At 41.4% G+C, this 23810-nt stretch overlaps 1 protein-coding gene across 1 annotated transcript; it reads right to left on the bottom strand.

The window, feature by feature from the left end:
- Window positions 1-5314: 5314 nt before the first annotated feature.
- On the bottom strand, window positions 5315-12836 carry sele (selectin E). Its single transcript, XM_060917338.1, has 15 exons — window positions 12671-12836; window positions 12022-12076; window positions 11524-11910; window positions 11158-11262; window positions 10508-10699; window positions 10211-10402; window positions 9745-9918; window positions 9453-9632; window positions 8699-8872; window positions 8407-8586; window positions 7889-8068; window positions 7116-7232; window positions 6863-6881; window positions 6664-6749; window positions 5315-6319 (listed from the first exon to the last, which is right to left on the bottom strand). The coding sequence occupies exons 1-14, from the start codon at window positions 12671-12673 to the stop codon at window positions 6689-6691; spliced, it is 2019 nt and encodes a 672-aa protein (XP_060773321.1). The 5' UTR covers window positions 12674-12836; the 3' UTR covers window positions 5315-6319; window positions 6664-6688.
- Between the last annotated feature and the right edge of the window lie 10974 nt (window positions 12837-23810).

Consider the following 23810-nt stretch of genomic DNA (forward strand, 5'->3'; position numbering starts at 1 on the left):
CATGAAAGGCATTTAAACCACTGAGACGAGATGACTAGAAATGCAAGTTAAACCAGGCGTTTAACTGTTTGCTTCGTACTGCACCAAGTCGTGGAGGCTGTGCGATGTGTGTTATTAGTGCTGGGATTACGCGTCATCAGAGACATTCAATTCTATTCTCTTCCTCTCTCTGGTGTCATGTAGGCAATGTGAATAATGGGCCATTTGGGCTATGTAAAATGTAAGCTCAGCTGACGTTTTATAGCGCAGTACATCCCGACAGATTGGAGTGTAGCCTACTCCGACGCGAAGCATTATCCCACAGTCTTACCCAAACGACAGGGCACACAATGCCTCTACATAGCGTGGCTTTACCAGTGCATTTATTAGTCTCTGGCGAGAAACCAAATTCGCCAAAAGCACGCAACTTGGATCTGGAGGATTCCGCTGAACATTCTGAAATTCACAACAACTGTTTATTCTACTTTATTATACGGCTCTCTAGAATGTTGCCAGGGCTTCATTCTCACATTCTGGCCAGAGCCCTAGAGGACTCTGATTCTGGCTACATCGTCACAACGTTCTGTGTTTACTGAGGCTACCGGTATTTTAGCGAGCGTTTAGTGAATGCATTGTGGTCTAGCTAAACTGCTTAAGGGAACATCCTGGCTGGCTTGTATTAAACATTATACTGTGTATAAACAAATATGTTCGGATTAAATGAACTCAGACTTTGATATTGAAAATGATAAAAACATGTTAATGTCTACATGATTAAAAACAGAAAACAAGTAGGCCTACTAATTTTACATTTTTTTTTTTCTTGTTTAGATTTGCAGAATATCTGAAGAACAAGATCATCCCAAGTGAGACAGAGCAGCCGTCCATTTCTGGATTCCTTACTGCAAAAGATAGACAGTACAATGCTACCCACCCACAACAAAAAGCCATCACAAATTCAATACTAACACATTTGGTCATTGGATGCAACATCCCTCTCTCAGTAGTGGAGAACAGATATTTCTGGAATTTTGTCAGTTAGTTGGTCTCTCTCACACACACAAACGTACTCAAGTCACGTTGTATTGTGTTAAAGGCATGTCATGTTGTATGTTGGGACAGTGCCTAACTTCAGAAGGAAAACCATTCTTTGATTCTAAAAGTACACAGATCATCTGTTAGCTTGGACTTTGAGTTTCATGTCTTAAAATGCACATGAAAAGCATTTTTATGTGAAAAATGACATGAATGAAATGAAAAGAAAATGATTTTTGTTACACAGTACTAGTTTTGTTTAGAATTTTGTTTTAATTTCTCACTAATTTTCCAATAAAAAATTTAAGGAAATGGTCATACTTTCACTCATTCTCACACCCTTAGCCTCAGATGTACACTGACTCACTCAAACTAAACTCACTGAAAATTTAGGATGCTTTACTAACGTTAACTAACTAATCATTGTCTCCTCTGAGATTCTTTGATTGTCTTGGGGCACAAGCTCTAAAACATTTTAAAATGGAAAAGAATGGGTGTACTGTAGTTACTTGTGCTGCCTCTATGAATCATTGACATTACATTACATTTAGCAGACATTTTTATCCAAGGTGACTGGCAAAGGAGGACATACACTGCAGTGTGGAGAGGTAATACATTTGTGATCAAAAATGTGTTGATTGCCTGTAGAATAAATGGTGACTTGTTAGGGACTTGGAAAAAAATGAGACTTGGACTTGGACTCGACTTGGCTTGGGTAGGACTTGGACTTGGACTTGACTTGGTCAAAAGTGCCTTGACTTGTGACTTGACTCGGACTTGAGTGGTAGGACTTGAGACTTACTTGTGACTTGCACATTAGTGACTTTGTCCCACCTCTGGTGAAGACGATGGCGCCTTGGAGCAGGTCGAATGCTGTGGACATCAGCGGAAGGGGATAGCGGTTGCGCACAGTGATCTTGTTAAGGCCCCTGTAGTCAATACATGGTCGGAGCCCCCCCATCCTTCTTGCCGACAAAGAAGAAGCCGGCACCAGCAGGTGAGGTGGAGGGTCGAATGAACCCAGAGACCTGGGCGTCCTTGAGGTATTCCTCCATGGCCTTGCATTCTGGCTGAGAGAGGGAGAACAGTCTGCCCCGAGGAGGGGTAGTCCCAGGGAGCAAGTCGATGGCACAGTCGTAGGCACGGTGCAGAGGAAGAACGGCAACCCTACTCTTGCTAAAGACCTCCTTCAGGTCCCAGTACTCTGTGGGAACTTGAGATAACTCGGTGAGATCAGGAGGCTCGGCAGGAGACACAGGAGAGCTAGAGAGCAGACAAGAGGTATGGCATGCAGGACCCCATTCCACAACCTGGCTTGTTACCCAGTCTATACGAGGGTTGTGGCGGGTAAGCCAAGGAAGGCCTAGAATCACCGGGAACTCTGGTGAATGAATCAGATGCAGGGATATTTCTTCTTTGTGAGCTTGAGACTGGAGAAAGACTGGAGAAGTTACTTGGGTGACTCTTCCGTCACCTAAAGCTTGGCCATCCAGGGCAGACACAGACAGCGGGACTTCAAGAGGTGCAGTCGGGACATTGATAGTTCGGGCGAAGTGGATATCCATAAAGTTACCAGCCGCCCCAGAGTCTAGCAAGGCCTGGCAAGAGTGGATGGACTCACCCCAGGAGATGGAGACCGGGATGTAGACTCCTTGGCCAGGAAGTTCAGGAGAGAGGGTAGGCCCGGTCACAACCCTCCCTCGGCTGGACGGGGTGGTCCTTTTCCCGAGAGCTCGGGACATGATGCTCGGAAATGGCCAGGCTTGCCACAGTAGATGCAGCACTTGTCCCTCCTTCTGCGCTCCCTTTCAGCTGCAGAGAGACGAGTACGGCCAACTTGCATGGGCTCTGGACAGTCACTGGAGGAGGTAGACAGGCTCCAGGTCAAGGCAGTGAGGCCGGGGAAGCTCAGGACTCGGCGGCGCTCTCTAATCCTGTTGTCAAGACGAATAGCATGTGAGATCAGGGTTTCAAGGTCACTTGGGCATCTGATAGAGGCCAAGGCCGTCTTTGATGGGGTCAGACAAACCATGGTGAAAGGCTGAAACCAGGGCAGCCTCGTTCCATCCGCTGACTGCTGCGAGCATCCGGAACGCGATGGCATAGTCTGCGACGCTTCCTCCTTGCCGGATGGACATGAGCTTTCTGGCTGCGTCTGTACTGATGTCCGCCTAATCGAAGACACAAAGCATCTCTTCTGTAAACAGCTTGAAATCAGAGCACTCGGGTCCCTGTCTCTGCCAGATGGCCATGGCCCAAGCTCGTGCCTTACCAGCTTACAAGGTTATCACAAAGGCGATCTTGCGGCGATCCGTAGTGTAGGTGGTAGGCTGGAGCTCAAAGGTGAGTTGGCACTGGGTAAGGAACTCCCGGCACTCACCGTGCTTGCCGTCATACCTCTGTGGTGCAGGAAGGCTGGGTTCGCGAGGTGGAGGCAGCGTGGCAGGAGGCACTGGAGCGGGAGCAGATGGTGGAGCAGGAGCCGGATCAGGATGAGGAGATGCAGGCAGAGGAGTCAGCTGTGCCAGGGTTTTCCCAATTTGCTGAAGCAGTACCTCGTGGCAAGCAAGGGCCTCATGTTGGCTTGCAAGTGTTTGTCCATGAGTGTCCATGGTCGCTCCAAAGCGTGTCAAAGCTGCCATAATTCCCTGAAGGTTGGCTGGGTAGACAGTTGAAGCAGCCTCTGCTGAGTCGGTCATGACAGAGTCTTTCTGTTAGGGTTTTGCTGGGAATCGAACCCAGATCGCTGGTGTAGTGCTCCAGCAAACCCCCACTAGGCCACCAGGGGAATGACTCAAGTGCAGAGGCGTGAGGCGAAAGTAGAGTATCAAAAAACAGTTTATTTACAGTATATATACTATATACAATCCAGGGCAAAAAACAAAAAGTATAATCCAAAGGTTCAAAGTCCAAAAAATGAGAAAAGAAGAGGCAAAATGCAAAACGCTCAAAAGATCCAAAAAGGTAATACAAAGTCCAAAGAAAAGAAAAGGCAAAATGCAAAACGCTCAGAAGATCCAAAAGGGTAGAACAAATCCAAAGAAAACAAAATACCAAAAAATACAAGCGCATAAGCAAGGTACACGGGACAGAGGAAACAAACCATAGGTAGCACAAAGACTCCGTGACTAGGGACCAAACTGAGGGAGTATATATACACAAAACTAAATGGGAAACAGGTGACACTAATGAGGACAAACAGGCAATCAACACAAACACAAAACAGGAACAGTGGCGGCCTCTAGAGGCCAAAACAAACATGACAAGATAAGGAAATAACAGCGGCCTCTAGAGGCCAAAACAGTCCCAGTCCTAACAGGCACAGGAAGCGGGGCATTGTTCTTTCAGCACTACAGCAGCGGTGCAGTGAGGAGTGCCCGCAGAGAGGGAGAAGACAGCTGCCAGCCCACCATACATAATCAGTTATATAGTTCCCCTTAACCATGAGTAATTGTACTGTAACAGGTTATTTCTATGATAATATTTTTAATTACACCAAAGGGATCAATCTGCTTAAAATGCCAATTAAAGTAATGTATATAACTGTTTGTTCTGACATGGAAACAGTCTCACAGCCATCACACTGCCACTGGCCCAAAAAGAATAATTCACCTGCAACATAAATTCAGTGCACAGGGATCACAAGCTTTCTCTCCACCTCAGCCACTGTTACAGGAAAAGGCAAAGCCAGGCTGGCCTGGTCATCAAAACAGTCAGTCAATGTGTTTAACACAGTGTTTGGCTCAATGACATGCATGAGAGGAAATAGAACAATAAATTAACTCACTATCTGAGCTCCACTGTGACCAAAATCAAATTGTGATTGTTTGTACCCCCTTTAGTTTCCCTTTTTCTCTTCCTCATTTTTGCCATGTCCCAGGCAAAATGAATCTGTTTCGAATGCATTTTGTGCATCTCAATATTTAATAGCCTTGCCATTGTGTCTTTCAGTAGGTTTTTCTAAATTATGCCAATGGGACTGTGTTAGAATAAAAACCATGCACTCTCATGGGGTTAGGGTTTCTGGGAAAGTGGACAGGGAATCTTAGGGATGGGCTTATGTACTGGATTTGGACTTGTTCTCTCTTTCTAACTGTTAGTGTATGGCCAGAAAAACATTTTTCAATATTGTACATATTTCAATTTAAATGCTATTTTTAAAAATAAGCTGTATTTCATCTTTACAAACTTTCTATTAACTAATTTTCCCTCTTTTAAAAAAGACACAAGCACTATTATATTTTATTATGTTCATTTATGTTTATTGACAATTCACATTTTTATCAGATAAACCACATTACCTTGGCTCTTTAAGGAAATCAGCTACAATAAATAAAATAACCACTGAAAATATATTCACAGATATAACAAAACAATTACATGATGAATATACAGTACATTAAAACATATAGCTCTTGTTATATCTTGTTATATAATTCATAAATAGCACAAACAATATTGAACAATATGCTCAATAAATTACATAATAAATACTTCCACTAGAAAGCAGACAATATATTAAATAATTAGTAATGTCCAGTAATGTCCATTCATTTACTTGTTCTACAGAGGACTGGGGATCAACCTCAGTTTCATTTAACTGGCTCTCCCTTTTAGTCATGATATCATAGCTGATCCCTGCTTACGCTCAGTACACAATGAAGATCCTCTTCAACTACTTAAGACAAGAGTCTACCTAATAATCTGCATTCTCTCTCACTCTCACTACTTCTGCTTGAAGCTCCTTCACCTCAGAATCACTTGCTGCTGCTGAAGATGGCCCCACATGGCTTGGCTAAAGATTGTTGTGAGGTTGCTTTGGATGGTACCACGCAAATACCCTAAAGATGGCTGTAGATGGTGTCACTTGGACAGCCTAAAAACTGTACTTACTAAAAACAGTCTGCGTTCAAATCTTATTCATTATTCAGTGGATAACCTCACTTGGGTACTGTAGACTTAAAGCTAAATTACTCTGATGTTTGTACTGAAGATTCTTTCAACACGCTTAGCACTGTTTGTATAGTACACAGTCGCAAGAGTAATGATTTATAATCACACTTTCTGATGTCACACAGATGAAGATGGATTCCCATTTTCCCAAGGGTTCTTCCTCATGTTGTCAGTACACCGTCACCTCTGGCTTGCTCATTAGGGATCTAAATCCATAATCAGAATTATGTCCAGCTGCTCTGTGACAATGTCTATTGTTAAAACCATTATATAAGTAAAACTGAATTCAACTAGGAGTCCATTCCATTCACGGTGGAAATTGCTGAGTTCACACTGCAGTATCGATAGAGACCTGTGTGAAGAAAATAAAAAAGGACTCTGAAAATATTCTAAAAAGATTTTGAATCAAGCTTAAGAGAATTCACTTTAGTACAGTATGAGCTTTGAACAATAAATAATAGAATAACTGAATAATCACAATAAACACTAGATTGTGACAAAACAGGCCTGGGTTTCCCAAAAGCATTGCAGCTCAAAGATCATTGTTAAATGGTAGAGTGAGCAGCACAATGAACGTATGATCTCTCTCTCTCTCCTAGTTAAGCTGCTCTTAGCATTAAGAGGCTTTTGGGAAACCCACCCAAATTTAGTTCTCTGGTTATTACTACCGTTGTAGACAAAAGTTGATTAACTCACCGAGCTATAGCATGTAGATTTATGTTTAGATGAGACTGTCAGTGCTACTTTTGTATACTTCGAGTGGCACATCAATGTCTGAGTTACTGAAAACAAAACAAAGAAAAAAATTATGCATAAGACAGGTCAGCCTAACAACCCAATGAGAACATTCGATACACATGAAGATAAACATTGTGTAAATTAAATGAAAACTCACCTGAGGTCAAACTTTTTTGCTGTAATTAAATAAAGAAAAAGCATATAAACATTAGCATATTAAAAGATAACCATATATATTTGATTTCATATTAGTATTTAATATAAATGTTTAAAAAAGCCCTTTTATATAAAACATAAGAATGCAGAGAAAGTTTCAGAGCAAAAATTCTCCAAAAAACATTATATATGCAGTAAAGTAAAAGTGGAGAGGGGTTGGGGTCAGGATGAAATAATGAATCCTTTCTTTTCACCTTTTAACTTTCCGAGTCGCTTCAGTATCCAGAAAGCAAATGCAAGGCTGGAAAATGCAGTAGTGCTTCCTACTCCCATGATCAGGCCAGACACCAAAGATGGGTTCAAGGGAGCAGCTGGTGGAAATAAAGATAATAAAAAGAATAGATGGAAGTGAAGGTAATGAAATAACAATAAGCTTCCTGGTCAATTTCTCACTATTTAACTCTTCCCTTCCCCCGACAAACTGTTGTGTTAAGACCACAGAATTAGATTCAATCTGAATTTTTAAAAAAATTATTTTAAGGAAAATTCTGGTCTCTCTCACACGTATTTAGTGATAATATGCCTAAAATATAAATAATGTATGTAAAATATTAACATATTTTTGAAGGGACGGTGGTGTAGTGGTTAGCGCTGTCGCCTCACAGCAAGAAGGTCCTGGGTTCGAGCCCCGGGGCCGGCGAGGGCCTTTCTGTGTGGAGTTTGCATGTTGTCCGCGTGGGTTTCCTCCGGGTGCTCCGGTTTCCCCCACAGTCCAAAAGACATGCAGGTTAGGTTAATTGGTGACTCTAAATTGACCGTAGGTGTGAATGGTTGTCTATGTGTCAGCCCTGTGATGACCTGGCGACTTGTCCAGGGTGGACCCCGCCTTTTGCCTGTAGTCAGCTGGGATAGGCTCCAGCTTGCCTGCGACCCTGTAGAAGGATAAAGCGGCTAGAGATAATGAGATGAGATTTTTGAAGGGAAAAAAATCCTGGTGTTTCAATGTGACGTTCAGCCTGATTTTTACCTTGGCACTCAGGCACCTCTCCAGTCCAGTTGCCATTAAGGCTGCATATCACCATCTTGTGACCATGAAGCTGATAGCCTTTGAGACAGCTGAAGGAACAGGAAGTGCTGAAGATGGCCTCCTCTGAAGAACAGTTAATGAGGCCATTAATTGGCTCTTGGAGATAAGGGCATCTCACCGCTGCATAGAAGAAAAATAAGGGGGAGGGGAGCTTCAATGTATGCAAGTTCTAATCTTTTGAATATGTTAGATGTACTCTACATACGTGCAACTTATAAATATACTTGGTATAAGCATACACGTGACATTTTGAGTGTTTGAGGCTTTTTTTTAAAAAGATCGGATAGATTATGGTGCTGAGTTCCATAGATTATGATAAATTATGGTGCTCAGCTTCAGTCCTGTTAGTTTCACTGCTTAACCACTATAAGACACCTGATTCAACAGCAGTTCATCACTATGCTTTAGTGCTGGATCTCAGAAATGGAATTAATGATCTTTTGGGCTGGGGATTGTACCTGTGCAGCTGGGGACAGATGTGCTCCATTCTCCTGTCTCTGTACACTCTGCACTTGATGCACCCTCCAGGATAAAGCCCTCATTACAAGTAAAGCTGCATATAGAGCCTAGACTGAGAACCTGGTCTGTACAGGATACACTGCCATCCTGTGGAGTCTGGAGAGCAGGGCACTGAACAGCTGCAGATTAAACACAAACAGCGTTTGGTTTGTTCCACTGTGTTTTAACTTATGTGAATATAAATGACCATAGGAACATAGAACATGTAAAGGACTCATTTCTGCTTCTGACCTTTACAGGATGGTATTTTCTGACTCCACTGAGCAGTTTTGGTGCATGTGAGCTCTGACACACCCAAAAGCTGGAACCCAACATTACAGCTGAATGTGCACCTGCTTCCATAACTGTCACCGCTGCAGCTCATTTCCCCATCCACTGGCTCCTCAAGAATTGGACAGCGGACAGCTGTGAGATACACACAGAAGTGGTCAGGCTGATGGACACTCATTAATGACACTCTAGCCTAAAACAGAAATGCCCTCTGAGTCAGCAATTTATTCAGCATGAAGCTAAGTTAACTGAACATTGTATGACTTTACTGCTAACCTGTAACTGTATCAACTGCTTCAATATCTATGGATTTAAATAGTGCAAGTACTACATTTAACTTTATAGCACAAGAAGTTTCATAGTTTCAGCATTAGGATTCACTGAATTCATTGGGATATACTTGTGGCCGCTTAAATGTATGCAAGTTCTAATCTTTTGAATATGTTAGATGTACTCTACATACGTGCAACTTATAAATATACTTGGTATAAGCATACACGTGACATTTTGAGTGTTTGAGGCTTTTTTTTAAAAGATCGGATAGATTATGGTGCTGAGTTCCATAGATTATGATAAATTATGGTGCTCAGCTTCAGTCCTGTTAGTTTCACTGCTTAACCACTATAAGACACCTGATTCAACAGCAGTTCATCACTATGCTTTGGTGCTGGATCTCAGAAATTGAATTAATGATCTTTTGGGCTGGGGATTGTACCTGTGCAGCTGGGGACAGATGTGCTCCATTCTCCTGTCTCTGTACACTCTGCACTTGATGCACCCTCCAGGATAAAGCCCTCATTACAAGTAAAGCTGCATATAGAGCCTAGACTGAGAACCTGGTCTGTACAGGATACACTGCCATCCTGTGGAGTCTGGAGAGCAGGGCACTGAACAGCTGCAGATTAAACACAAGCAGCATTTGGTTTGCTTCACTGTGTTTTAACTTATGTGAATATAAATGACCATAGAAACATAGAACATGTAAAGGACTAATTTCTGCTTCTGACCTTTACAGGATGGTATTTTCTGACTCCACTGAGCAGTTTTGGTGCATGTGAGCTCTGACACACCCAAAAGCTGGAACCCAACATTACAGCTGAATGTGCACTTGCTTCCATAACTGTCACCACTGCAGCTCATTTTCCCATCCACTGGCTCCTCAAGAATTGGACAGCGGACAGCTGTGAGGTACACACAGAAGTGGTCAGGCTGATGGACACTCATTAATGACACTCTAGCCTAAAACAGAAATGCCCTCTGAGTCAGCAATTTATTCAGCTAAGCAATTTATGAAGCTAAGTTAACTGAACATTGTATGACTTTACTGCTAACCTGTAACTGTATCAACTGCTTCAATATCTATGGATTTAAATAGTGCAAGTACTACATTTAACTTTATAGCACAAGAAGTTTCATAGTTTCAGCATTAGGATTCACTAAATTCATTGGGATATACTTGTGGCCTTTTCCTACCTTCACAGCTGGGCTGTGAGTCATTCCATTGCCCAGATTCATTACACATCAGCCTGCTGGAGCTGGAACCTGTTAGAGTATACCCTTCTTCACAGCTGAACTCACAGGAGGACTGATAGCTGAAGTTTTGTAGTGGATGACTGCACTTTATAGTTCCATGAAATGTCATATTCAGCCCAATGCACTGGATTACTACAAAAACAAGGATGAAAAAATCAATACCGGTGAACTGGAATACGAGTTGTTTAATCTTTCTGTTTCTGTGATTCAAACAGGGATGGTATCAAAGCTACTTACATTCACAGGTTGGAGGTTTGTTGGACCATACTCGAGTACTTCCACACTGTGCCATTTTTGCTCCAACTAACTGGTAGCCCTCATCACAGGAATACGTGCATTCGGATTTGTATGAGAAATCTCCGTTGGGGTGGCGGCACTGGACACTGCCATGCTTAGGATCAGAGATTTCCTTTGCTTCACATTTGACAACTGAAAACAGGGTTTCAAGCCAAGTCAATTTTTATAGTCTCATTATTATATCTCATCCATACACAGGTATATGGGGGGGGGGGGGGGGGGGGGGATGTAATGCCTCCAGGACCATGATAAAACAGCACAAACTGGGGCAGTAAACACAGGACTACATTTAGGATAAGATTCCAGTGACAGAACTGAACAACCCTTAAGGGATCTAGATCTAAACTTTCTTGTACATGTTGTGCAAATAATTAAACAAGCAACATTGTACCTTTACGATTGTACATTTACTAAACTACAGTTTCTACATGTTGGTAGAAGCTCATTGATCACAGTACTTGGATATTTGGGATGTGGTAAGATATATGGCCTTTGGGTAACTGCTCCTCCAGTTATAGAAGGATATCACTGTAAACAGATAAATGAAACATTACAAGAAAGAACAATAACAAATTTATGCTGCTACTCACCATGTTCACACTTGACTCCATAAAAGCCTTCAAAACAGTTACACCTGTGGCTGTTGATTGTCTCAACACATTCCCCGTAACTACAGGAGTCTTTCTTACAGGATGCTGATGGAGAGAAAAAGAAGTTTGCCCCTTCTCCACATAACACAGACAGAATAATTTTCTTGGAAAGTAGATTTACCAAAATCGATACTAAGTAAATTATTACCCACCAATAATTTCATTTTCAATAATTTTATTCTCTTAAGCTCAGATTTTACTTAATACCACCAAGCTCTTATCAATAAATCAAACCCGTCTATTGGCCTATGACAAGATGGTGTCTTATTGTTAGTAGCTGTTTCTTTTTTTTCATTTATCACATACCACTGTAGCATAGCGCAGTCTTCTTCTTTTCGCAGGACTCATCATTCCACTTGCCCGCATCCTCGTCTCTCTTGATGTAAATTTCCACACAGTCCTCATTGTTGCGTCCGTTATTAGGCTCCTTTTGGGCCCAGTTTTCAGCCTCTGCTGTCAGATGCTTCTTGGTTCCTACCCAGGTCCAGATATTTTTGATTTTACGAATACCGATCCAGTAGTATCCGTCCACCCTGGGGAGCACGTTGTTAAGGTGTTGAATCTCACCATGGTTTTGAATGGCAACCATGTCTGTGTAGCGTTCCCTACACCATTCACGGGCTGTTCTCCAGTTCATGGTAGTGTTTGAGTAATAGTACGACCAGCCTTCAACTCCTGTCCACTGATTCAGCACTGCATAAGGAAGCAAAGACATTTATTGCACTCTATTCAATTCTAAACTATGACTCTAACACATGCGGTGGTAATGTTATATTCCTTTGAATGGTTGAATAGAGTTCTTACGTGAAAAGAGGATGAAAAATGTAGAGATTTTGGACATATGCTTATTGTAGAAATCCTGTAAAATTGAAACAAGGCATTGATGAACTTAAACTACTATTGGCATTCAAATACTGACTCACAGGAGCCCATAGGAGACATCTGCAAGTAGTTTTTGCAGGGAAAATGAACTGTAGTATTACAACTGCACACTGCAATAAATGACATTTTAGTAAATGAAAATATCTTGAATATAGTCAAATATATCTAGTATTTCCTATTATATGATGATAACATAATAAAGCAAATGTAAGATTAATAAGCCCATTTCTTGAGAGTTTTTTCTTGATATTTTAGTCTCCTTCTATTAACAGATAATTTTGCTAATTTTCAGCATTTATTCCTAGAAAGAAGCAGCATTATCTGCCAATAGAACAAGAAAATCTCAAGCTTGAAATGGGTAACATCAAATATCAGGCTGAATAATATTATATTTAATTTCTAATCATCTCATAATAAGAAATATTAAACATATTTGCTCATTTTCAACATAATTTCACTTTATAATTTTTGTATTGTACTGGCATTCAGATGGTCACTCACAAGAGCCCATAGAAAACATTTACCTGTGACTACTATAGCAGTACCACTGATCAGAGTTTCTTTTACTTACCATTGTAAGTGATTCTCTGTATGAAATCCTTTGAAGTATAGTCACAAAATCAGGATCATATGAGTGTCTTTATCAAACAATTATATGACTCTGCGGTCAAAGCAGCTGCGAGGGTGACTTAAATAGGTGGCTCACCTCCTGCCTGCCTGTGTCCCGGAATCTTGAGGCGACAAGGAGTAGAGTTTTGGAATTCCACTTTCTGGAAATACCCTTCTTCTCACTTTCCTTATTTCCCTGATGGACTTGGAGAGGAAATCTGTCAGGATGTTTGCTTTCCCCTTTCTATGTTAATATGGAAAAAAAACGAAAGGGCATCATCACATCTTTTTTTTTCTACCTAGGGAAATTCCTCTCATAGAACAATGATGGCCATAATTATACAAGTCATTATTTTAGTTTAGTTTATTTGTTATAATCTAATGTTTTTTTTTGTAAAAGACGTACAGTTACTCTGAAAGCAGTGGGATGGCAAGGCCAATTATTTTGTTTTGCTATACACTGAAGACATTTGACTTTGAGATCAAAAGATTAATATGAGACAATAGATCAGAATTTTAGTATTAATTTTCTGATATTTACATTTAGATGTGTTAAACAACTTAGAACAAGGTACCTTTTATTTAAACACACCCAGGAGGACTGATGGAACACTGAAGTTTTTAGTAGATGACTGCATTATATGACTCCTGAAGTGTTACACTCAGCCTAAAGCACACATTTTTCAAATTATCAAGAATATTGGAACATGTGACTGACAGGTGTTTCTTGTTGCCCAGGTGTGCCCAGATAGATCATTTTCTTAAACTTTTAATACAGTAAATCAGAACCATTGTACAAGCACTGGGCATAGCCAATAAAACAATTAGGAATATTTTGATAAAGAAAGAAACCACTGGTGTACTAACAACCAGACATAGAACAAGTCAGCTGAAGAAAACAACAGCATCTAATGACAGACACATTGTGAGAGCTGTGAAGAAAAACCCAAAAACAACAGTCAGTGACAGCACCAACAACTTCCACAGTGCAGGGATGAAGGTATCATAATCCACCATTCAAAGACAATTTCAAGAGCACAAATATAGAGGCCATAGTACAAGACGCACATCCCTCATCAGCAGTAAGAATCAGAAGACCAGATTGGAATTCACAAAGAAATCCAGAGATGAGCGCCAAAGGATCTGGAATCAAGATGAACCTCTACCAAAGTGAAGGATCAAGATCAAGATTAACTTTATTGTCTCACAAAGTGAGAAATTTGTTCTGGGCCATTCGCCCATGCTGCAGCCACAACACAGAACATACAATACAACACAATAATAAACATACAATAGATATGCGCATCCATATCATACAAGGTGCCTAAAAGTGCAAGAAACATTGTAAATTAAAATTAATTAATTAATTAATTAATTAATTAATTAATTAATTACAACCACAAGTCATCTGTGCTCTGGTCTTATCTGACCTTGTTTACCAGCTTAATTGACACAGGAACAAACAAGTTTTTAAATCTGTTCAGTCTGCAGTGAGGAACGCTAAACCTTCTACCAGATGGTAGCAGCTCATACTCGCCATGCATGATGTGTGAAAGGGCTAAGTGCGGAGAAAGAAATGATCTGTTGATGATCTAAAACATACAACCTCATGGGTCAAGCATAGTTGAGGTAATGTTATGGCTTGGGTTTGCATGGCTGCTTCTAGAATGGACTTAATAATCTTTACTGATGATGGAACTCATGATGGTAGCAGCAGAATTAATTCTGAAGTCGACAGAAACATTCACTCCCATCGGGGGAAAAAGTGGAAAAAGTTAGCTAAAGAAATGGATGGTTTAAAGTTGTTTCACACCTTTAGATGTAAATATTAGGCTTTCATTCATTTATTTATTTTTTAAATTTTAGATACATTATGAACCCCCAATGGGGAAATTAGGCTCTGCATTTAACCCATCCGAAATAATGAACACACTCATCCAGTGCAGTGGGCAGCCACACTACAACACCCAGGGAGCAGTTGGTGTCACATCCATGCGTATTTGCATGCACCCTGCAATTTCCCTCACATGCACCTCTAATGACAAGCACCTGCCCTGGATTAAAGCGCAATCTATCACGAGCCAGCCAGGAACATCTAGGTCTTGATCCGATCTTTTACTCCACTCCCTGGTTTTCCCTGAGCCTTCCCCGTGCTGCAGCCAGCACACCTGTCTCTCATCAACTCATCCATGGCTCTATATTATAGACCGTTTGCACTTGCATTACAAATCTCCCATGATGCTCTCTGATTTTGTTGTGTCTGCCATCTTTGTGGTATAGCATCCATGGCGACCGAGGAGAGTACATTGGCAAACTGTCATTTGTCGCAAATACATCACTAATTGAGTATTAGTGACAAGGTCAGATATAGGGAAAAGATAAAAGAATGTTCAGGGGTGGATCCGTACAGCAATGTTGTAGAGTATGAAGACAATGTATGGATGTGGCCGAGTGTGAATTACACAGGCATTGTGAATAACCTAATTACTGACATCTTCTAAGGCAACATTTTACCGAACACAACTACCTACATTTTACTGGGGCTTCGTGTTATGTATTTGTAACTGCAATATAAATCAGAGTAGTGCTTACATGTATATCACTTACAATATGTCACATCGGGCGGCACGGTGGTGTAGTGGTTAGCGCTGTCGCCTCACAGCAAGAAGGTCCTGGGTTCGAGCCCCGGGGCCAGCGAGGGCCTTTCTGTGTGGAGTTTGCATGTTCTCCCCGTGTCCGCGTGGGTTTCCTCCGGGTGCTCCGGTTTCCCCCACAGTCCAAAGACATGCAGGTTAGGTTAACTGGTGACTCTAAATTGACCGTTGTCTGTGTCTATGTGTCAGCCCTGTGATGACCTGGCGACTTGTCCAGGGTGTACCCTGCCTTTCGCCCATAGTCAGCTGGGATAGGCTCCAGCTTGCCTGCGACCCTGTAGAAGGATAAAGCGGCTAGAGATAATGAGATGAGATGAGAATATGTCACATCTTTATATATATTTTGTCTATGGTTCACATAAATGGTAGAAATATAAACTTACCCTTTACGAAATGATCTGCACATACTCATGCATATTTGTATCTGGTCTCTTTTATGTCCGATCTGTTCAGATTTACAAGCCACTGTCTCTGTCATCTACAGGTTAGAGCTTCCATTTGGGGTCTTTCTCGCATTTTAAACAGTGGGTAAACTAAACAAACAATCTGACTCCAGCCTTAGCAGAATTGTTTGAGCAGCCAATAACTGTGCAAATTTGCGGCATTTCGTATTAAGGTACTTGTTGCTACGCATGTGTTATTCCACAAAGATGGTGGGCACAGCTAAATCAGAGAGGGTCACGGGACATGTGACATCATGTGCAAACAGTCTATACCACTCGGAAATTCACTCAGTACAGGATTGTCTTTGCTTCAGGATATGTTTATCTCGCCTTTTTTCTGTTTATTATTCTGTTATTTTGCTACTTTGCTGTGTGCTGTGGAATTACTTTGCTCTTTCTGAGGGATTACTTTGCCTTGTATTTTTGGGACTGTGAGCGCATTTCTTCTGCAGTGGAAGCACTCTGAACTTTTAAACTTTGGTTTTTGCGCTGAGAGATCTTTTCCCACTGCGGGGTTGCACTCAGAACATTGTTACTTTTTTTCTGCCTCCATGCTCATCTTACACTTCATCTCTTCCAGTTTGTCACTACACAGCAAATTCCTCAGTGTTGAATTAACACTTTCAGAGTTAATTTGTGTCCAGTTGGACCTATATAAACACTCTGGGTGTTAATTCAACACTGGGGATTTTGCTGTGTAGCCTCCATTTTTTCCCCCTGAATTCCCAGTTTTGGTTTTAATCCTGTTGGCTGCTCCCCTCCTACAGTCCTTCATGTTCAAGATTTAAGATGAGCCTTCTTCACTCCAGTTCATGTGAGTCTGCTTTTGGGTCCAGCCAGCACCTACTGCTCTTTGGCTCGTGACAGCAATCAGCATCCGCATAAAAAGATGCTGCCTACACCTGTATGGTGCGAAGTATTTAGTTTCCTACTGACCCTTACTGAGCCTTGGTAGTAGCTTATAGTCCTGTTTTTTGACTTACATTCTGTATTTCTGGTTTCTGCTTAGTCTCTTGTCTCATATAGTCTGTTTGTGCCTCGCCCAACCCTTTGCCTATTCTTGACTCTGCCTGCCAATGTGGACTGTATGCCTGTTTGTTACTCTTTTAATAACTACTTACTTGCAATTCCATCCATCCATTATCTGTAGCTGCTTATCCTGTACAGGGTCACAGGCGAGCTGGAGCCTATCCCAGCTGACTATGGGCAAGAGGCGGGGTACACCCTGGACAAGTCACCAGGTCATTGCAGGGCTGACACATAGACACAAACATTCACATTCACACCTATGGTCAATTTAGAGTTACCAATTAGCCTAACCTGCATGTCTTTGGACTGTGGGGGAAACCAGAGCACCCGGAAGAAACCCACGCAGACATGGGGAGAACATGCAAACTCCACACAGAAAGGCCCTCGTCAGCCACTGGGCTTGAACCCAGGACCTTCTTGCTGTGAGATGACAGTGCTACCACTACACCACCGTGCCACCCCTAACTTGCAGTTATGATGCGTATATCATCGTAATGAATTATGGGTCTTTCAGGTAATTCTCATTGGTAAGTCAACAACTGATTTCCTGAACATATGGATAGAATCAAAAACATAGTAGAATATTTAACTGTTCACAGTCCTAGTGTTCTTTATTATTGAATTTATTGGACATTTTCTTAGAAATACAATTTTATTACAATTTTTTCTACATATTTCATTTACTTACATGTTTCAGAGTAAGAAAATGTCATGAATCACATTAGCTGCTTCAATCTGCTCTCTTTTGTGTTCCTTCTGCTCCTTTCTTTGCCCCATTGCCTCATTTATCCACATTGCTCAGTTTTTGATTTGACTGATTTTTCAACTATTTTGTGGATAAGCAATCTGTCATACAAATGTTGCTAGCTCACTTATTTTATGTTTAGGATATTCCCTTGAAGCTTTGTTATTTGTCTAAAGTAGCGACTATGACCACCTAGTCATCCTGTGTTTGGGTTTGAGGTAGCATGTGTCCACAGATGGCTGATTAGTCCGATCCTTGTATGGAATATTTTGTTGCAGTGTGGGCATGGATGGAGGCTGGTGTCCTTTGGAGGGTTGTTGGGATGTTCCTTTCTGGCTTGTCTTTTTTGGTTTGCAGTGGTTGTATAGGTCTCCTTGTGGTGATGGCTCTCTCCCGGGTTAGATGTTGCCAATGTGCTCAGTCCATAGCAGTTTCTTCCCATGTGTGGGGGTCAATTTCAAAAGCTTTTAGAGAAGCTTTCAGTGAGTCCTTAAAGCATTTCTTCTGCCCTCCATGGCACCGAACACCTTGCTGTAGCTCTCCATACAGCAGTCTTTTTGGCAGCCAATGGTCTGGCATAAGAACCAGGTGTCCTGCCCACTGGAGTTGGAACTGCTTTAGGATGGTATGGATGCTGGGGAGATCTGCTTTGGTGAGCACATCTGTAGGCCAGAGGATCATGTCCTGCCATTTGAAGTTGAGTAATTTCCTGAGGCATGTTGTATGGAAGTGGTTTAGCTTCTTGGCATGACATTGATAGACTGTCCATGTTTCACATGCATACAGGAGTGTTGGGAGAATGACAGCTTTGTACACCTTTAGTTTTGTCTCCATGCAGATGCCTCTTCTGCTCCAGACACTTGCATGCAGTCTGCGAAAGGTAGCGCTTGCTTCTGCAATCCTGGCATTCACTTCATTATCGATGTTGGCATTCTGGGACAGTGTGTTGCCGAGGTAAGTGAATTTTTTCACCACACTAAGTTTTACATCATTGACCCTGATGTCAAGCTCTACAAAAGGTTTCCCTGGGGCTGGTTGATGGAGCACTTCTGTTTTCTTTGCACTTACTGTCAGTCCAAAGTTTTTACACCCAAATGAGAACTTAGCAACACTGCACTGCATGTTGGCCTCTGACCCTGCGTTGAGGGTGCAATCATCTGTGAATAAAAAGTCCCTGACAAGATCTGTCTTTGTTTTGGTTTTGGCTTGTAGTTTTCTTAGATTGAGGAGCTTTCCATCGGTTCTATATCTGATACCAATTCCTACATCTCCTTCGCTGAAGGCATCTGTCAACATCACAGAATACATGATGCTGAACAGCGTGGGTGCTAAGACACAACCCTGTTTCACGCCATTTGTGACAGGGAATGGATTGGATAAGTCACTGCTGTCCTGGACGCGAACCTGCATGCCATCATGAAATTGCTTGACTACAGCGATGAACTTTGTTGGGCATCCATATTTGGCCATGAGCTTCCAAAGACCCTCTCTGCATACAGTATCAAAGGCCTTGGTTAGAATGACATATGTGGAGAACAGATCAGAGTTCTGTTCCTGACATTTTTCTTGTAACTGTCAATAGGATGACAAAGTGACTTGCAAATAATCTGTTGGCATGAAGATGATGTCTGATGGTGGGTTTGGAGACTTGAAAATGCCAATATTTTACTTTTTCTTGTAATTCACCGACAGTGATACTTGTTCCCCCCCCCCCCCCCCCCCCCCCCCCCACTATCCTCCTTACTGTACTTGGGGGCAAAATAAACTTGGGTCCTCTTCCAGGCAAGTTTGTAACAGCTCTTTTTATTATTACCCTAACAGCAGAAATGGACATTTTTAGGCAAGTAGCTTTGTTTAAGCCATTCCCTGATTTATGAAAGTCAACACACTTCTCCCTCATTTGGTTTGGGTGTTCTCTTATCTTTCCCATGTTGATGGATCGCAAAGGGAATTTGGCCTCTGTGTCACCTCATATTTGTCCTCCAGTTAATCAGGAAGTTGTGGATTAAGAAGTCTTTATTTGTCACATACACACTGAAGCACAGCGAAATTTATCCTCTGCATTTAACCCATCTGAAACAGTGAACACACACAAGTGAACAATGAGCACACACACCCAGAGCAGTGGGCAGCCATGCTACAGCGCCTGGAGAGCAATTGGGGGTTAGGTGCCTTGCTCAAGGGCACTTCAACCCAAGGCCGCCCCATGTTAACCTAACTGCATGTCTTTGAACTGTGAGGGAAACTGGAGCACCCGGAGGAAACCCATGCAGACACAGAGAACACATGCAAACTCCACACAGAAAGGCCCCTGTCAGCCACTAGGCTCGAACTCAGAATCTTCTTGCTGTGAGGCAACAGTGCTAACCACTACAGTACATCACTGTGCCACCCACACTACCATGCTGCCCAGCTTGAAAGTTCTTACACACTCCAATCAACTCAAAAATGTACAGTTTAAATGGGAAACATTGCTTCAGTTACATCGTGTTCACTATAATTTCCAGGGGTGCCAGGAACATTGGCATACAAGTTTTTGTTGAAAATAATTATTTATTGATGAGGGTTTTGTTTTCCTCTGAATAAATATATTTCAATTAAAGGTTTGATTTTTTTTTCAATGTGAGATGAAGCTACTTCACCTAAAGGTGGATTTTTTCTAACTCTTTTTACTAATCCTTACAAGGGGTGCCAATAATTTTTGAGGGCACTGTAAACAGACAGGAGGTTTTTTTTAACATAGTATAGAAAGACAACTGTACATTTGTAAACAAGTACTAAACTAACACAAATTTCCTGACTGCAAAATAATGTTATAGTCATTTGTAATTATATGAATGTAGAATTCATATAAATCTTTGTACTGTCTCTGCAAATATGATGTATTAGTGAGACTGTATCCCTATTCTCAGTAGACGTGACCTCACTTCATAAAACAAAGACAAAGTCACACATAGGCCTACCCTTAATTGTGTGGGCTTTTTAAAGAGGATGCAAAGTTAACTGCAGTGAAGGATTTTTGGCCCCCATCACCAGTTTTCTCACTAGAGCATAGCCTTTTCCCCATCAAACATTTGTTTTTATCTGACCTTGGGTTAGCATACTTGAATAGATTCACGCTGGCTTCCTCTTACTCATCTCATCTCATTATCTCTAGCCACTTTATCCTGTTCTACAGGGTCGCAGGCAAGCTGGAGCCTATCCCAGCTGACTACGGGCGAAAGGCGGGGTACACCCTAGACAAGTCGCCAGGTCATCACAGGGCTGACACATAGACACAGACAACCATTCACACTCACATTCACACCTACGGTCAATTTAGAGTCACCAGTTAACCTAACCTGCATGTCTTTGGACTGTGGGGGAAACCGGAGCACCCGGAGGAAACCCACGCGGACACGGGGAGAACATGCAAACTCCGCACAGAAAGGCCCTCGCTGGCCACGGGGCTCGAACCCGGACCTTCTTGCTGTGAGGCAACAGCGCTAACCACTACACCACCATGCCGCCCCGCTTCCTCTTACTGAGAATTTATTTTCCATTTCAAACCTTTAATGAGAATTATAGGCTGTCAGAGAGGTGGTACTTTACACGAACACATATCTAGTTAAATGTACAGCAAGTTTAAATATAATAAATAATAAAGCCTTAATATAATATAATATAATATAATATAATATAATATAATATAATATAATATAATATAATATAATATAATATAATATATGTGTCATTGGTTGGATATAAAGAGAATTAAAACTATATCTGATAAACAATTGTTTTTAATCTATATTATTCTGCAAAACATTTATCTCGCACAAAAAATTCTGCTGGTTCAGTACACTTGTACAGACTCACAGCAGCCTCCTCTTGCTGAGGAAAACAACTTTTACATGCTTTTGAACAATGCTTGGAGTCACAATTTTTAAGCAGTGATGACAATCATAATTCTTGATAAACATTTGCCTGGAAAAGGGTAAGTATGTTTTAAAACACAACACAACATAGACCATAGAACACTGAAAGACACTGTTTGCAAATGGATGTGGATGTCAACATACAGGTCAACCCATTAACATTTACCGTAACTGTACAGTCACAAACTTTTAAATAGGTGTAGGTTAACAAATACAAATAGTTAGTTTGCTAAAATATTTTACTTTTTTTAACTTAAGACAGTTAAAGTTTTATAAAGGTTGATTTCAACAAATGTATAACTTTTGAAGGGATTTTGAATATAGGTCATTAATATACTATTAATAACAAGTGTGACAAGGCAGAGCCAGAATGCCAGACACTGATGAATTCCAGAGAGGGAAATTCCTCAGTTGGAAGTTTGGAGAGGAAATTGACCAAAGGAGAGAGAGACAGACAGAGAGACTTGCACTATTACACAAGAATTGTAAAGAGTTTCCTTAGTCCAGCATGTGTAATCTCTGAGGCAAATTTCCCATCAACAACAATGCGTAATTGAAAAGTCAAAGGCCAGATGTGTCTGCCAATATTAAAATTTTATATGATAATTGCCTAATATTTTACTATGGTTCATGATGTTAATGTGAGCTTTCATGTATGTTTAAAAATAAAGAAGTCTCATCTCATTATCTCTAGCCGCTTTATCCTGTTCTACAGGGTCTCAGGCAAGCTGGAGCCTATCCCAGCTGACTACGGGCGAAAGGTGGGGTACACCCTGGACAAGTCGCCAGGTCATCACAGGGCTGACACAGACATAGACAACCATTCACACTCACACCTACGGTCAATTTAGAGTCACCAGTTAACCTAACCTGCATGTCTTTGGACTGTGGGGGAAACCGGAGCACCCGGAGGAAACCCACACGGACACGGGGAGAACATGCAAACTCCACACAGAAAGGCCCTCGCCGGCCACGGGGCTCGAACCCGGACCTCCTTGCTGTGAGACGACAGCGCTAACCACTACACCACCGTGCTGCCTTGTTCTGAATAATAAAATACATATTAAAACATAGTTACAACAATTAAAAAAATGCATTACTTTAAATATATTATATCACACCTTGATAATAAAAACACGTTACATTAAAAATACATTGCTGAGTTACATACAGCAACTCAGTCACAATGAGTGTATTGTATTGCATTGCATTGTATGACAGCACACTCAACTAAAGGAGCAAATAAAACAAAATAAATAAAAAGTAAGATTATGATCCATAGGTATAACTAAGACCTTACTGTTGTTGTTGATGTGGTTACCAATGATGTGAAAATGAGTGACTTTGTAAATCTTGCTAGTTTGAATGATAATGAAAGCAGTTGAAAATTTGAAAGTTCATTTCATTATTGTCCAACAGCAAGGAGTAAGCACGTTTAGCTAACTAAAACAGAAGTGAACTCTTCCCTGGCTCCACTGACCACAATGAACAATAACGCTGGATTTCTTCAGTTCCTTATTGGCTACTGCCACCTAATGATATTGAAGTCTTTGCATAGGCCTACTTCATAAGATGTTATTTGTAGCTTGCCTGACAACGACAACAACAAAAGTTGCTTAGGTGCATGCCTAATATCCTACTCAGGCCATACTCAGATAGGGGAAGCCGCATTATGCCATTTTCTATGGATGGGCATTAATATTGTACCCAACCCAAGACTGCCACCCCAATAAATCCACTGGGGTGAGCTTGACTATCCCTTCGTACAAGGTCTAACTACCCCTGCGATAACTGTGTCATCAAACTCCTAAAAGCCCAGTCCTGTTTTCTTCATGAAGCTAAAGGCCCGGTCCCACTGCACTCATGGATGCAAAGAGGATGTAAAACGTAAAAAAATCTTTGCCATCCGTTGGAAAACGCTATGCATCCGTTGTGTACTCATTGCATACGTGCTTCATACGCTCTATCCATCGAGCATTCGTCCACTGTGATTTCATCCGCGCAAAAAGTTTTGAGCTGCACAAAACTTTTAGAACGGATGAACTTTCCGCCGTGTACGATGTAAATCCGCGACATATACGAGCAACAAACGTTCTATGTCCGTTATCATCCGTTAAACGTCTGCTGTATCCTCTCTGCATCCTCTGGGCATCCTCGCAACTCACATCCGCTGCAGCTGAAAATGGAAAGAGGGAGGAAAGATAAGGTACATGAAACGTCTATTCATCGTTAGTAGCACGGAAATAGAAAGGATGTAAGCGTATGCATCTCGTATATAAAGTATTCAAAACGGACAAAGCGTTTATATCTGGGA

This window comes from Neoarius graeffei, chromosome 3 (genome assembly GCF_027579695.1).
Source record: "Neoarius graeffei isolate fNeoGra1 chromosome 3, fNeoGra1.pri, whole genome shotgun sequence".
Lineage (NCBI taxonomy): Eukaryota > Metazoa > Chordata > Actinopteri > Siluriformes > Ariidae > Neoarius > Neoarius graeffei.

Excerpts from the sequence above, each read along its gene's own strand:
- sele (XM_060917338.1), bottom strand. Across the intron at positions 10,403-10,507 it reads CAAACCTCCAACCTGTGAAT|TAATCCAGTGCATTGGGCTG; the intron begins GTAAGTAGCTTT and ends TTGTTTTTGTAG. Across the intron at positions 8,587-8,698 it reads GAAAATACCATCCTGTAAAG|CTGTTCAGTGCCCTGCTCTC; the intron begins GTCAGAAGCAGA and ends TTTAATCTGCAG.